This window comes from Zophobas morio, unplaced genomic scaffold, assembly GCF_036711695.1.
Source record: "Zophobas morio isolate AGI-343-1 ecotype UQ-CSIRO unplaced genomic scaffold, CSIRO_AGI_Zmor_V1 ptg000044l, whole genome shotgun sequence".
NCBI classification, from domain to species: Eukaryota; Metazoa; Arthropoda; class Insecta; order Coleoptera; family Tenebrionidae; genus Zophobas; species Zophobas morio.
The window spans coordinates 9,246,268-9,260,002 of NW_026972149.1; the positions used below are offsets into that span (position 1 = coordinate 9,246,268).

Here is a 13,735-nt window from a genome sequence, read left to right on the forward strand (position 1 = left end):
GTTTAATAAGTGTCAAAATCATCTTAACAGTGAGGACAAGTTTGGAAGTGGCCGAGTCAGGTTTGCGGTATTTCTGAGTTCGGTCGCTCCCCGGCTGGCACTTTGGTGTTTTTTTCGGTTTGGACATTTCTCACCTGCTCGCCTTCATCGATCTAAATGATTCAGGCGCCGTAATTGCTCGAAATTGAATGCGAACTGGCAACTAAATCTCCCACATAAAGCTAAACGGTCTCCGTTATAGAATAGCAAACTACTTTCAGACCTCTACTGCTTCAATAAAAGATTATAAACAGGGGCGGATTCACAAGCGGCGCTACCCTCTCATATATCTCTCGTCGAAATTAATCGAGTCGACAGATAGTTAGAGGGATGCAAGCGATGCGATTGTTTAAGGGCAGTCAAGTTTTATAAGCCACCCGATCCGCATCAGGGATTCCTACCTCACTCCATCAACAAAACAGACACTTCTCATCAAGAACAGACGAGATACTTTACCCCGAGCTGCTCAAACTTTGCCCCGACGTGAGTCAGCCGAGCGCGCTTTTCTGAAAAAGTCGCGATAAACCGGTTTGCATATGGCTGATCGGTTGTTGAAACCAGTTGACGGGAGTGTTTTTCGAACGTGGATTGTGTAGAACAGCCTTAAAACCCCTGTTTGTGAAGCGGCCTCCCGCTCCCTGTAAAAATGATGAAATTTGTTACCATTGCCGGGGGCGGAAGGGTAAATTCCAGTATTTAACTGAATAATGAGTTTAGGTATCTGAAATTTCCTGGCTTCAGAGCAAATCGAGCTGTTCTGAAAAAGCGTATTGTTTGTTCGTTTAATTGGAGATTAAAAAGTGTGCTTTATCCGTGCTGTTTATTTAGCAGTTAATATGACCTGGTCACGTTTGACATGTTGTATGGACCATCAATAAATTCACCCTTCATTTTCTCTCGTTAATTAATTCCATAACATCATTCATTCGCCGCAGGGGGTACAAATGCACTCTTCCCTGCTTATTTGCGTATTTTAAATTTGCTAATGGCGTGCTGAACGCTCCTCTCTACTTTTTGTTTTAACGCGTTTCGAAAGTTCCTCCAATTAAAGAAAATCTAGTTTTAACGGCATGCTCGTTCTCATAAATGTTATTGGCAACCGATTCCCGATTGCTCCTTGTTCATTTAGGGACTGTGGCGCGTTGGTAAGTAGGGGGAGTCAAAGACAAATCTTGATGAGGGTACGAACAACAAAACGGGCTCCGGTTTACATACTGTTCTAAAGATTAACAATAGCAATACTCCTTTCTTACACTCTATAACACACCGACCAACCGCAAAATGCTGTCCCAACACAAAACAAGAAGAAATAGCAAAAAAAATATAACCTTATTATGCAAAGAATTATCGACGCATTCGACAGCTATAACGTCTTTGTGTTGGTGTAAATACATCTAAAATCTGTTTACCGCACAGGTGGAGTGATCACGTGCCTACAAAGAGAGCGTCTAAGCTTAACATTTTTGACGTTTCATGACCTCTGGAGTTTAGAGTATGAAAAAGTATGTCCGGCGTTTCCGTCCGTCGGTCTGTCTGTCCCTCTAGCGTTTCCTGTACCTAATTGGGCTTCTTCTTCTTCTTCTTATTATTATTATTATTATTGTTAAGCAGTCAGCGGCTCAGACGTTGATTATTGATGGCTTGTTGTTCTGTCTAGGTTATTCAGGTTAGTTTCGTAAATAATCTTTTTGTGCGCACTGACATTAATGTGAACTTGTACGTAATCGTAATATGTGTAAGTGGTGTTCGGTGTTTAAAGGAAAGTCGTGCCCATTAATCAATAATTGTGCTATTGGGCGCTTTCCATTCACGGTGACGTGTTTCTGTGTATAAAAATGACTATTATAGGACAATTAGCAGCGATGTAAATAGCTTGTTTATAAATGGGTTCTAATACCCCGAAAGTGGTAAATGTCGTCGACGAACACGAACGACACGGACAACCATTCGGAAAGCGTCGCAGCCTCCGTTGATATTTCTGCGTTGTAAATCCGTCATAATTGCGTCGTCTATTTTAGTTTTTCATTCCGAGAACGTCAGGATGTTTAGCATTTTAGCAAGGATCACTTTCGCAGCAATTCTCACGGAAATATAATATGTGATTGCGAAGTTCTTGAACTCGGGTCGTTTAACTGTTGTCTGATCGTTTAAAGTGAAAAAATGGCACGATCAGAGCGCCAAACGGTCGAAAGTTCGCAACATTGTACAACCAGCAACGACATTTCTCGGAGATAATTTGTAGAGTGTTAAAATAGAAGCAATTAACCGCACCTCCAACTAACTTCACAGCAAAAAGTATCTATGCATTTGAGCGCAGTAAATCAGCCAGCTCGTAAACTTTCATGTATGCTAATAGTCGGAGATCTTGGATCGATACCGAGTTACAAATTAACGGAGGAAGTGTATAAAACGCGACAATAACCTTTTTATTTTTCAAAAATAAACAGCGAATTTAATCAGTTGCGACCTGACGTTCAAACTTATTTGAAGACGGCGCGTCACGGCGCTATCAATTCAACGACTTCTCTTTTCCCTTTTTATTTAACGGTTTCAGGAGTGTTATAATTTAATCAATCACATTAAAAGTTCCGCCTCGCCTTTATGCTGTATAAGTGATTTTAAATTGTATTTAACCTGTTTCTTCACTACACTTTTTAAACGTCCTCGCGGATTAAAAAGATCTGCAGTCTTTAACGTCTTTGTTTCGGTGCGAGAGCAAATTTGAGCTGCAGTCCAAAAGGCTTTCACGGTATTAAATTAAAACAAACTTATCTGCCGCTACACAACGACCAAAGGAATAAGATCAAACAATAGGTAGAGGTGTTTAACGGAAAATTCCTCCTCCACAACTAATTGAAAGACGGATATTTTGCAAACGCCGCTGTTTGTAGCTTGACGGGTTAGATTTGGAAGCCGAAGTGGATCTTTTATTAATTATCGTTTCGTCGTCACGCGGATAGCTTGGATCAGCTTTGGTTTTGTTCAGGTTGTGATATAAATGTTTTATGAAAATTTCCGCCTGGGGTGACGGTTTTCCTAAGTGTTGGTAAAAATGTTTCGCGTAAGACTCCCAAGGGATATCTCTAAAACGAATTGAAATACGGATGTTCCGCCAACGTCGTTGTTTTTAGCTTGGCGGAATACGTTGTAAAACAGTAGTAGGCGCAAACGATTAGCATAAGCCGTCCTCAATACATATAGTGCCTCAGATGACGTAGTACTTAGAAATAAGTGGCTTGATAACTTATCACACAATACGGTAATATGAGATTCCCATGTCAACCCTCTATCCACATTTATTCCACTTATGCTAAGAAATTTGACGCAGTCATTGTGAAAGTTACCTCTTGAGAATAAATACTAATCTTTGCTCTGATGGAAACTTGATTGCCCGTAAACCAATCTTTCATAGCTCTGTAGCAATGATCTGCTTGGTTATTCAAACTAACAAGAACCCGACCTAGAGAAAAAGAGGTGATGTGTTATGGCAGTTTGATATATCAGAATAGATCTTGATCCTTGAGGGACACCATGACTGATATGATATTTGTAATATCTAAAAATCTTTTTCTCTCAGCGTACAAAATAGCGTCGTACGTCACCTGAAGATGTAGCACATAGCCGCGAAAGCAAGTCAACTTAATTAAATACAAGAATAAACAGTAACCTTAAGTATAATATGAATATAACGAGTCAAGAGGGTGGTAAAAGACAAATGTGATATGTAATGTAAAGTTAACTTGATTAAAATGTGTCATTGGGAAGAATTTTGAGTGAAATTGGCTTTTAGCCGCTTTGACAAAGCGGAAGACTAGAGAAGGATTTGGTCGTGCGGTGTATAAAAAGGGGATGGCACTTCTATGCAATTGTTGGAATCAGATTTGATTTTTTGGACCGAGCCCGCAAAGTTGTTTCGGGTAATGCGTAGAATAAATAAGGTCCGTTAATAGCGTAGGGGAGCATAATTGGGTGTACCTTTGTGCTTTTGTTGTTTGGCTTTAGTATTTGAAAAGTGGCTTTTAAATTATATTATTGCGTAAATACATAAATTTATATGATTTTAATGGCCGTGCTAGTTTCTCGTGATGTATAAATAAAACCGCCATGATGGAGCACGTCCCGCTATTATGTTACAATAATTTACGACATTATTTTAGGACATTTGTTTTGGCACACGCACCGAGTGTCATTAACATTGTTTAAAAGTAAGCGTCGCTTTTAAATCATATCGTTTGTCAGTGGGCTAATAAGCGCTTAAGCCTCGTTCGCTCAGCGCGATAATTAAAAGCGATCTTGGCGCGTTTGCGGAGGCGTCGGCCGAATCCGAAGAAGTCAGCATCGGCATAAGTGGCTGGATGTTATTAGATGTAAATGACGGTCATTAGGACTACGCGGCTGAGCAATGAACTATGGGGGTGGGGGATGGGGGGGCGGCGACTTGCTCGATAAACACGCTCGTAATTGAGTGATATATCCGCTCAGTGCCTGGGGCGCTAAAGCCCAGTGGCGCGCTGCCATCATGCAGGACTCACTGACAAATGCGAACTATTAAATTATTTCGTTGCCTTTGTGCTCCAATTAATAACATGCATGGTTTGCTGCTGAAACCCCGGTCGCTGCCTACAAACCCGCAAATTGGGCAAATGTTAACGTTAACGGTATTTTTAGCGCCGCCGACGAGCTATCCCGGCTGCGATTTGATTGAGACACACGTCAACACTTAATTTACACCACAAAAGTTTGCGCGACCATTACGGTTGCACTCGGGCTCCTTTTCCGCGATTCAATACCAATCGGTGGCGGCATTCGGCTACCGCACCAAGAAAGCGCCAGATCAATAGAGTTATTGTTTTGGTCTTAGCAAAAATTCCACACGGCGAACGGTGGAGGCAGCCGGCAGCCGGCAGCCGCGCCGAAACGGCCGCCCCTGCGAGACATACTTAAAATACGAAACGAATATAAGCGAAAATAAAAACTTACCGAAACAGAACAAATACGACGTGGTCGTTTCTAAAAAAAAAAAAAAAAAATCAACCGCACACCAACTTTAAAATTCACAACTGTAACAATAAGGTCACTGTTCGGACGATATTTGCACAGATGGCGCCCATAACCTATGACATATCTTACATATCACACACGAAATTTCAGGTATTTATATATATTATCAGTCCATGCCTAACTTCGACTTTTTGATAATGTTTATACTTCGAAAGAATTCGAATATTAAGCACGTAAGATGCTGGTCTGCATTTGCGTTAAGAGAAAATGAAAATTGATTGATTTTGTCTCCTGTAAACGAAGAAGACTAATTAATTATCAATTAAGTTACGTTGGAGCAAAACGTTCTGATGACAGTAACAGTGACGTATAACTGTCAGGAACACTTTCACTTCTCTTGTTGCCGATCACTGAAACCTTCACGTTAAAAATAAGGGAAAGTGATCAATTTGCCGCTTACTGCAAAAGCAGATGGTGCTATAATTGTGTCGTCGTTAAAAAATGTGTGGTGTGGTTGCAAGATGACAGCAGTACTAAATTTGTTTGATTGTTAGGGCTTATATTTGAAAGAAATAATTACTAAATTTGTCACTTCGACAGGGACGTATTTTTGACGACTAGAAAACGCACGCCGCTGCATGTCAGTGTCAGACCGCTGCTTACATTTCGACTCGGTAAGGGACGTGTATATGTATGTAAAGGATGATTTTAAATTGAGATGAATTTGGGTTCATTTTTTTTAGATTTTTGTTTAAATGTATAATTTGGTTGTATAATTTGCGAAATATGGTTTGCCTTTTTGCGTTTCGCCTTGCGCTCGGGGCAAACCGGTTTATTGTCGATAATCGATAAACCGGTTAGTGTGCAACCGTGATTGCTTTGAGGGTGGGAGTCGCTTAGCTTTGCACATTATCAATTTTGTTCGTTGAATAGCTTGAAGACAAAGAGGGGGAATTAAATTCTGTTCTTTGATTTGGCCGTAAAGCTCGTCGAAAGCTCTTCCCCGATGTTTTTTCGACTCTTTATTGGCCGATAATGAGTCGATTAATCAAATAATTGTTGGAGTGTTTGATCGCATTTTTCCTTTTTAAAATACATACGCCATTTAAGAGAGCATTTAGTCAATATTTTCGTTGAAAATAACCCACGGACTCGCAGGATAAAACCCCGTTCGTCGAGGGTGGATTTCCTCTATAACGTGGAGAGGGCATTTTCCATTATTAATTGGTACTGACAGCAAATCCATTGCTTAATTTTAGGTTGTATTTACAAACGAAAGTGGAATCTATAAATGTGGTTGTTTTGATGGAAACGTGGAGCTCGAACATCTCATGTGATTAGAAGCAATAATAATAATATTTGAGGATATACGGTTAGAAAATTATCTATTTTGTGGTGAAGGTTTGTTTTCGTGATGATAAATTGACCGCCTGTTCCGTTTCTGTCTTATTATCTCTGCTAGAGGATGATACATCAGAAAGATATCCCTCGGTTGCTATGCAAAATCGAGGGAAGAGATAGCTACCCACCACTAAGTCAATAAACAATAGGACACCTTTGTTGCGTATAGTGTAATTTTCAGCACTCGCAACATCAAAGGTTATCGTTCTTTCATTTCATCGTGAGGTGTTAATACGTGAATTATCTTGACGTGTAAACACGCGTGTGGCGTGTATGCCCTTATCTCACTGCCGCGCTTCTCTTATTTAATTGCTGTTGATTATGCAGGTAGTTTTAACCACCTCAAAAATTTCATATGCTCCTTTATGTTAACAAGGCTCACAGTTGATGGAGCAGGCCTATTTATGGCAGGTTGTGTTTAATCCTCCAAAGTAATCTAATTAGAACGGTTCAATAAGCAATCCAAAAACGGCAACTAAATCGTAATGATTTTAATCATCCAGTCACTCATCAAGCTATAATCCCTTCAGCATGAAGTCTTTAGAACCTGCTCTCGGCATCCCTTTAAGAGTCAAGAACATGAGGGCTTAACTATAACGTAAATAACACGGGATTAGCAAATGTGAGAATATCAGACCTTAAATACCACGTTAGTTACATCAAAAGTCCCACAACTTACACACCGATTCTTCACTGCTTAATATTATATGTCGCGCTTAATATTATATGACGTTACGATCGATGAAGTTTTCGTGTGGATTTATCTCAGCTCTATTAATAATTAACAAACAACACACTGCCTCTTTGACTCGCAAACTCACCTCTCTTCTTCCACTCAAATCCACTCGATGACTTCCGATCCCATTTCATTACTTGGAACGCTACATCGCGATTATTCCGTTTTTCGAGGGTTTCCACTTCTAGAGGGCTTCCGACTATACACCTTACGACGCCACCAACTCAACGTAACACCGTTTTCCCGTTATTCTGATCGTTTCGATTAGAAAACATGTAACCACGAAATGCTTCCCTTTGCTCTCACATCGGAGGTGGACCGGTTTGAAATCATCTCAAACGAGGTACCGATAATTCTAATCATGCCTTATCGAAGCCCACTTTTCCAACCCGGCTCAAAAATCTACATTCTTTCTAGGTCCTTAACTCTCACATTCTTTTGTCTTATTGATCTTCAAGTAGTCAGAAAGTAAAGATTAAAGGCGGATACATAAACCACAGTTACAGACGTGTCTTATTTTAGGAAATTTTAATATCATTTACGGTGATTGCGTTTGGGAAATACAAACTGCGTTTAAAATTGGGCTAGAATTGAACTGGAATTTTTGGTAACGTAGACGTCAAAATGTTATGTCAACAACAGCCTGCGCGACGAACGTCATATGAGCTGAACGTTGCTGTCGTCTGTCTCCGTCACCCCAAACTAATATCATGTCGTTTAAAACATGTGTACCTTCCTATCTCTTTCCATTCTCGAAGAAAAGTCAGAGACCTTAAAACGTGAATGCGTTTCGTTATTTGCATGACGACTAGAACTAATTAAATGTAAAGTTAGATGTCTGCGATAAGTTTCGGGATGTTAATGATTACCTAGAGTGGGAATAAACGAGACAAAACTACATCGTTATAAATTGGCGAACGTCTTCGTCGATCCGCGAGCCGATTAAAGAAAATTTGAGATAAACAATCGTTGTACGGCCTACTGTAACAAGACATTTTGTAACAGGTTTTTTGTGGTAGTCCTTCCCTGGTCAGTAGCCTTTCGTTTGAAAAGAAATTTTGATTAGACGACAAAAGCAGCTAGACAAAGCGAAACGAGTGAGGATCTGGCTTTTCGTGAAACGAAAGGGTCTCTAATGTGGCTTTTTACCGTTTTTGGTTTCGAGCGCTTTAAATCTGGGAATGGCCCTTAATTAGTTGAAAATAATTGTTACTTTTGAATAGATTCATTCCTAGAAACGGTTCTCATTATAAGAAGCGGTAAGTCGTGTCCATGGCAACGCTAAGCCGAAGCTTCTACTTGGCTGTGCTATTCTGCACCCCATTTATGTCAAAATTATATCTCGGCAACGACTTGCTACCATAACGAATACTTTCAGTGGCAGAATATAAAAGCTCTAATTAATGCTCACTCAAACACTCGCGAATTATTTATTCTCTCTTAAAATCGCTCCGAGCGCAGATTAACAACAATCGCCTCGTTTGCAACACAATTATGACGTGATAACATTTTTTGTTTTGTTTTTCCAACCGTATTTATCGTCACACCTGACAGATGATATTATCTCTGCTCTCGGATGCTTTAAACTCCGGCGCTCGCTTAATTTAATAGAGGCAACTAATTCATTATTTAGAGCCAGTTCGGATTTTTAAATCATTCATGGAAATAATTGTCCGCGAGCTACGACAGAAACTTTGACGCCCAACTTCTTTAATTAATTATTGCATTCATTAAACTTCCTTTGCATACTTCCATATCAATTAACCGACACATAATCAGGCTATTAACTTGTTTTGGCAAGAACTTTGCTGTTTGGATAAGAACTAGTCATCGTGGAAGGGTACGTTCCATTTAATTTACTAATTGCTTCCTATTAAACATTAAACGGTAATTAGCACTGCTGCATACCTTCCTTACTCAGACAGATTAATTCGCATATGCAGCGCAATCCTTCGCCAACCGCAAACTTGCAAAAACCCACACACCCCACCATCAGACGCAAGAAATATTTAATTCGAGCGTAATACGACGAGAGCAGGATTATTTTATAAAACGGGGCTGCGTGCTTCTACCAGAAGGAAAACAATTATTCGTATTTTTTAATAAAAATAATACTCATAGTATTCACTAATCACACTATATACGCACAACATTCTGACAACGATGATAAGCCAACACGCCATCTTGGAATTGCTTATTAGTTTTTAATTAGCAGCCATCGCACATTAATCATTTTTATTTTTATAATAAGCACAATGTGTGCTGGGTTCATACAATAGCCGCACTATTTTAATATACGTGAATGTTTAATTATGCTATACTCATGTGACGTGATAAACCTGGTATGGACAATATTATGACTTGTTAATAATAAAAATTAATTTCGAAAAGTATTGGTGGTTGCCTAATCTAACAGCTCACCCTCTTTGACTCACGCCGTTGTTAGTGTCCGCTCCCGCGCGCCTCCTGTTTGCAGAACAAAAAAGTGTACATTTGGGAGCCCCTGTGTATTACGGTAATCTACACTTACGAATACCACGCTACGTTGCGGATAAAAATGACGACTACCTCGTGCATGACGTCACGCATCTTTATGCTCTACTGTTGTACCGGCGACACTATCGCAAAGTACTGGCACTAAACGCAAATTACACACTGACGAAACGGAGACGTAGTAAAAATTAATTCAATAGGAAGTTAAACTCCCACTTCTGAACTGCTGGCTCATTTGAAAGTTATTCTGTATAATATCGATTCGCAGTATCCATTGATCCATTGACATACCCACAAATTGTAGAACTTATGGAAAGGGTAGTGGTGAATCCGATATTTCACGCTTGATTTATAAATGGATGATGTTGAGGGTACCAAAAATAGATGTAAAAATGCAACAAAAAAAAAATGAAACAACATGATATTATTTTATATACAATTTATCATTCTTTTTAGGCCGATTGAGAATGGATTTTTTTTTTTATTAAAAACAGGATGTTTTCTTAATCAAAAATAACTTTTCATACATTCACTTGTCGATACTAAATGGATTTGATCTGAAATTTTCTCTTGGAACTAAAAAGCTTCAAGAAGTCGAATGCTTTCAACTGCAATGCGGATTGCTATGACGTTTTGAAATTATGGCCGATGAAATTTGAAAAAAAAAGGCTTTTTCTTAACTCAAAAAAGACATCTTACATATTCGTCACTCCATACTAAACCGATAGAGTATCCGGTCAAGGAGTCGAATGCTTCAAACTGAAAGGCGAATTATTGTTTTGGAGTTATGTCCCGTTAAATATGAAAAGAGGCAATTTTTTTAACTTGAAAATGACACCTTCTTACATTTTGGTTACTCTATACTAAATCCATAGAGGATCCGGTCTGAAAATTTGCTTATGGAACTAGAAAGCTTCAAGGAATCGAATGCTACAAATCGCAGTGCGGAATCTCGTACCGTTTTGTAGTCATGCCCCGTTGAATTTGGAAAAAAGTTCTTTTTCTTAAAAATGACATCTTCATTCATATTCGTTACCCCTTGATAAATCCACAGAGTATCCGGTCTTAAAATTTGCATCTAGAACTAGAAAGTTTCAAGGAATCGAATGTTTCAAACCTCTATGTGGAATCTCAATCCGTTTTGTAGTTGTGTCCCGTTGAATTTGAAAAAAGGTTCTTTTTAACTGAAAAATGACACCTTACATATTCATTACCCCTTGCCAAATCCATAGTTTCCGGTTTTAAAATTTGCTTATAGACCTAGAAAGCTTCAAGAAATCGAATGTTTCAAACCGCTATACGGAATCTTGTGCCCTTTTGTAGTTACGTCCGGTTGAATTTGAAAAAAGGTTCTTTTTAATTCAAAAATGGCACCTTCTTCTTACATATTCGTGACTCCGTCGTAGACCCATAGAGTATCTGGTCTGAAAATTTGCTCATGGAAGTAAAAAATTTAAAGAAACTGAATGCTTCAAACCGAAACGCGCATTCTTGTGGCCTTCCGGAGTTATGTGTCGTTAAATTTGAAAAAAAAATCGTTGAACGTCATATATTTTGATTTTGCCAAGGTTGGGTCGGGTGCCCATAGTTCGACTTCAGCTTGCTCATTGGAGTATACAAGAAAAAAAGAAGTTTTCTTCTTGTGTCTTTGAGGTGAATATTGAGAGTTCGTACAGTTCCTGGTTCAAGTCGTAAGCGGGGTATTGCGAAGATCAGTACTAGAGTCTTTACTATCGTTAGCATGTACTACCGACAAACCAAATACTGGTAAACCGTATCTGGTTTAATGCGTAATATTTTCTTATTCTGAAACTTTTATGAGTAACGAATATACTCGTAGAATGTAGCTCGGGAAGTATGGTGATCGGGTTTTCTTGACGTTCTATTGCTCTTAGAATATGAAAAAATAGATCTCCAGTTTCCGTCTGTCTGTCATGTGTTGCCTGTTCACGATTTTAGTAGACAAGCAATCTCCGAGACCAGTAGAGAGATTGTTGTGAAATCGTAGCTCTACCTTAAGAATATCTTGTAATCGTAAAATGTGAACTATTACTAAGTATGTAAAATAATAGAAATGTGGCTCGCTTCGCTTGCTGCAAGATCAGTACCACAAAATCGTGTTTTAAAAGTGCATTACCGCGGAAGACGTCCAATATACGCAAAATGGGATCGTTTTTTTAAAGATTTAGCGTTGTCTCATTTCGGCAAAAAGAAGACGTTCCTCTGTGCGTGGCAATTAGGGGTCTGGCACGAAGTGTATATAATGAGTTTGGATAATAATTAGCGCGATGAGGGTATTAAAGCGGTGGGGTTGTAATTGATCAATAGCGCATCATCAAGGGGACGGCCGTCACAACCCCTTGCAGTATATCCCGCTTATGCATTGCATGTATTACCGGCGGCGTTTACCTATTGATTTCAATATTCATGCGCATCTGTTGTTGCAGGTGAAGATCTGGTTCCAAAACCGACGGACAAAGTGGAAGAAGATCGACAACATCTCGAACGCGGAGGCGGCAGAGCACAAGAACCACACGATCCCGAAGGACGGGGCGAAGTCCGACGACGTCAAGTTGCGGACCTACTCGAAGCACGTCAGCCAGAGCTCCAACTCGAGCATGGAGAGCGACTCCAAGAGTTCGGTCACCTCGGGAGCCGACTCCTTGCAAGCTAAATCTTTCAAAGATATTCTGCAAAATTCGCGCACAAACCCGCTGTCTCCCGACCCACACTTCCAATCCCAGATGGACTCTGCCAAAGATGTTCTCTTGAATTTGTCGTTTAACATTAAGGACAAATCCTAAAAGGATGTCTTCTAGTGACAAATTTGTAACACAAAGAGTACAATTCCGTTAGTTGCACATACATATTAGAAGAATATTTTTCATAACTGATTTAGATGTATCGTAACTTCATATTTTGTATGTAAATACCACTATGTTTGTAATGATCCATTTCATGTAATATCATCATTGAATAAACAGATCGTTTCAATATAATTTATTGCTCACTTAAACCACCCCTCTGTTTAATGCGACTATGGTTTTTCCATGGTGGCGCCATCTATTGGAGACTGGTGCAACGTTGAATACTAAAACTGCTGCATTACAGTCACCCTATTCTATCTATGCTTCAAATAACACCGTTTCAACAGATTATAAAATGTACTGTCGGATCTCTGTTCCTGTTAGCCGGAAATTAATAAAGTCAACCTTATTGGATATCAGAGGGGAGGTTATTGTAAGTGGACAATGTGAGACAGACAGACCCTTCTCTCCTGTCAAAAAACACCGCGATAATAGAATATTGTTTATCACACTTTCATGAACGATATACTATTTTGGACTCTTTTGTTGAGAGGTTTTTAATATATAACGCTCCACAAAGTTTCATTTATTTTTCTTTAAATTATACTTATGGACGTTACAAGATGCACATTAATATGTTTGATAAACGAGATAACGTAGTAACTTTTAAAAATAAGGAAGTGTAGAAACAGACACCGAAGTTTTGTTATGTCACCACAAATGTTCCACTGTGCACCGAATTTAATAAAATATGATTTCCGTTGAAGTTGGAAGTTTGATTACAAGCTTCTGTTCTTAAAAAAAAATATTACAAACATAATTTGGTTCTTAAGGGTTGCTTTATCTGAAAAACTTCAGCACATTATATTCTGCTATATGGTTCTTAACTTCTCAATCTATTATATTAATTTAAAATTAAAATTTTTATTTCAGCTATAGGCAACCAATAATTCGTTGTGAATTATCACTAAATTCACTTAATTGCAGTATATATTATATACGCACTGTTCAGCATTTATGGTGATACTCAGTTTCCTCAGTTATACATATTGTTTATTTTTCATAGATATAAGATAGACATAGTTTGACTATCTTTTGTCCAATCACATGACTATAAGTGTAAGAGGTGAACACTGTATTTTGATGTTTACATTTTTAATATGTCCACCCCTTGTTCTTACAAACAAAAGAGAACCTAAGAGTAGACAATAATTGATATCGTGTAAAACAAAAAATTAAGTGTACTATCCCCCCAGTT

The 13,735-nt window shown here is 38.8% G+C and overlaps 1 protein-coding gene across 1 annotated transcript in view; it reads left to right on the forward strand.

Annotated features, from left to right (window-relative positions):
- LOC135141487 (homeobox protein Hox-A4) overlaps positions 1-12,651 on the forward strand; it is a 31,508-nt gene extending 18,857 nt beyond the window's left edge. Inside the window, exon 3 of the mRNA XM_064072620.1 lies at positions 12,118-12,651. Coding sequence (XP_063928690.1) covers positions 12,118-12,474 — 357 coding nt within the window. The 3' untranslated portion in view covers positions 12,475-12,651. The remainder of the gene's footprint in view (positions 1-12,117) is intronic.
- The last annotated feature ends 1,084 nt before the right edge of the window (positions 12,652-13,735 follow it).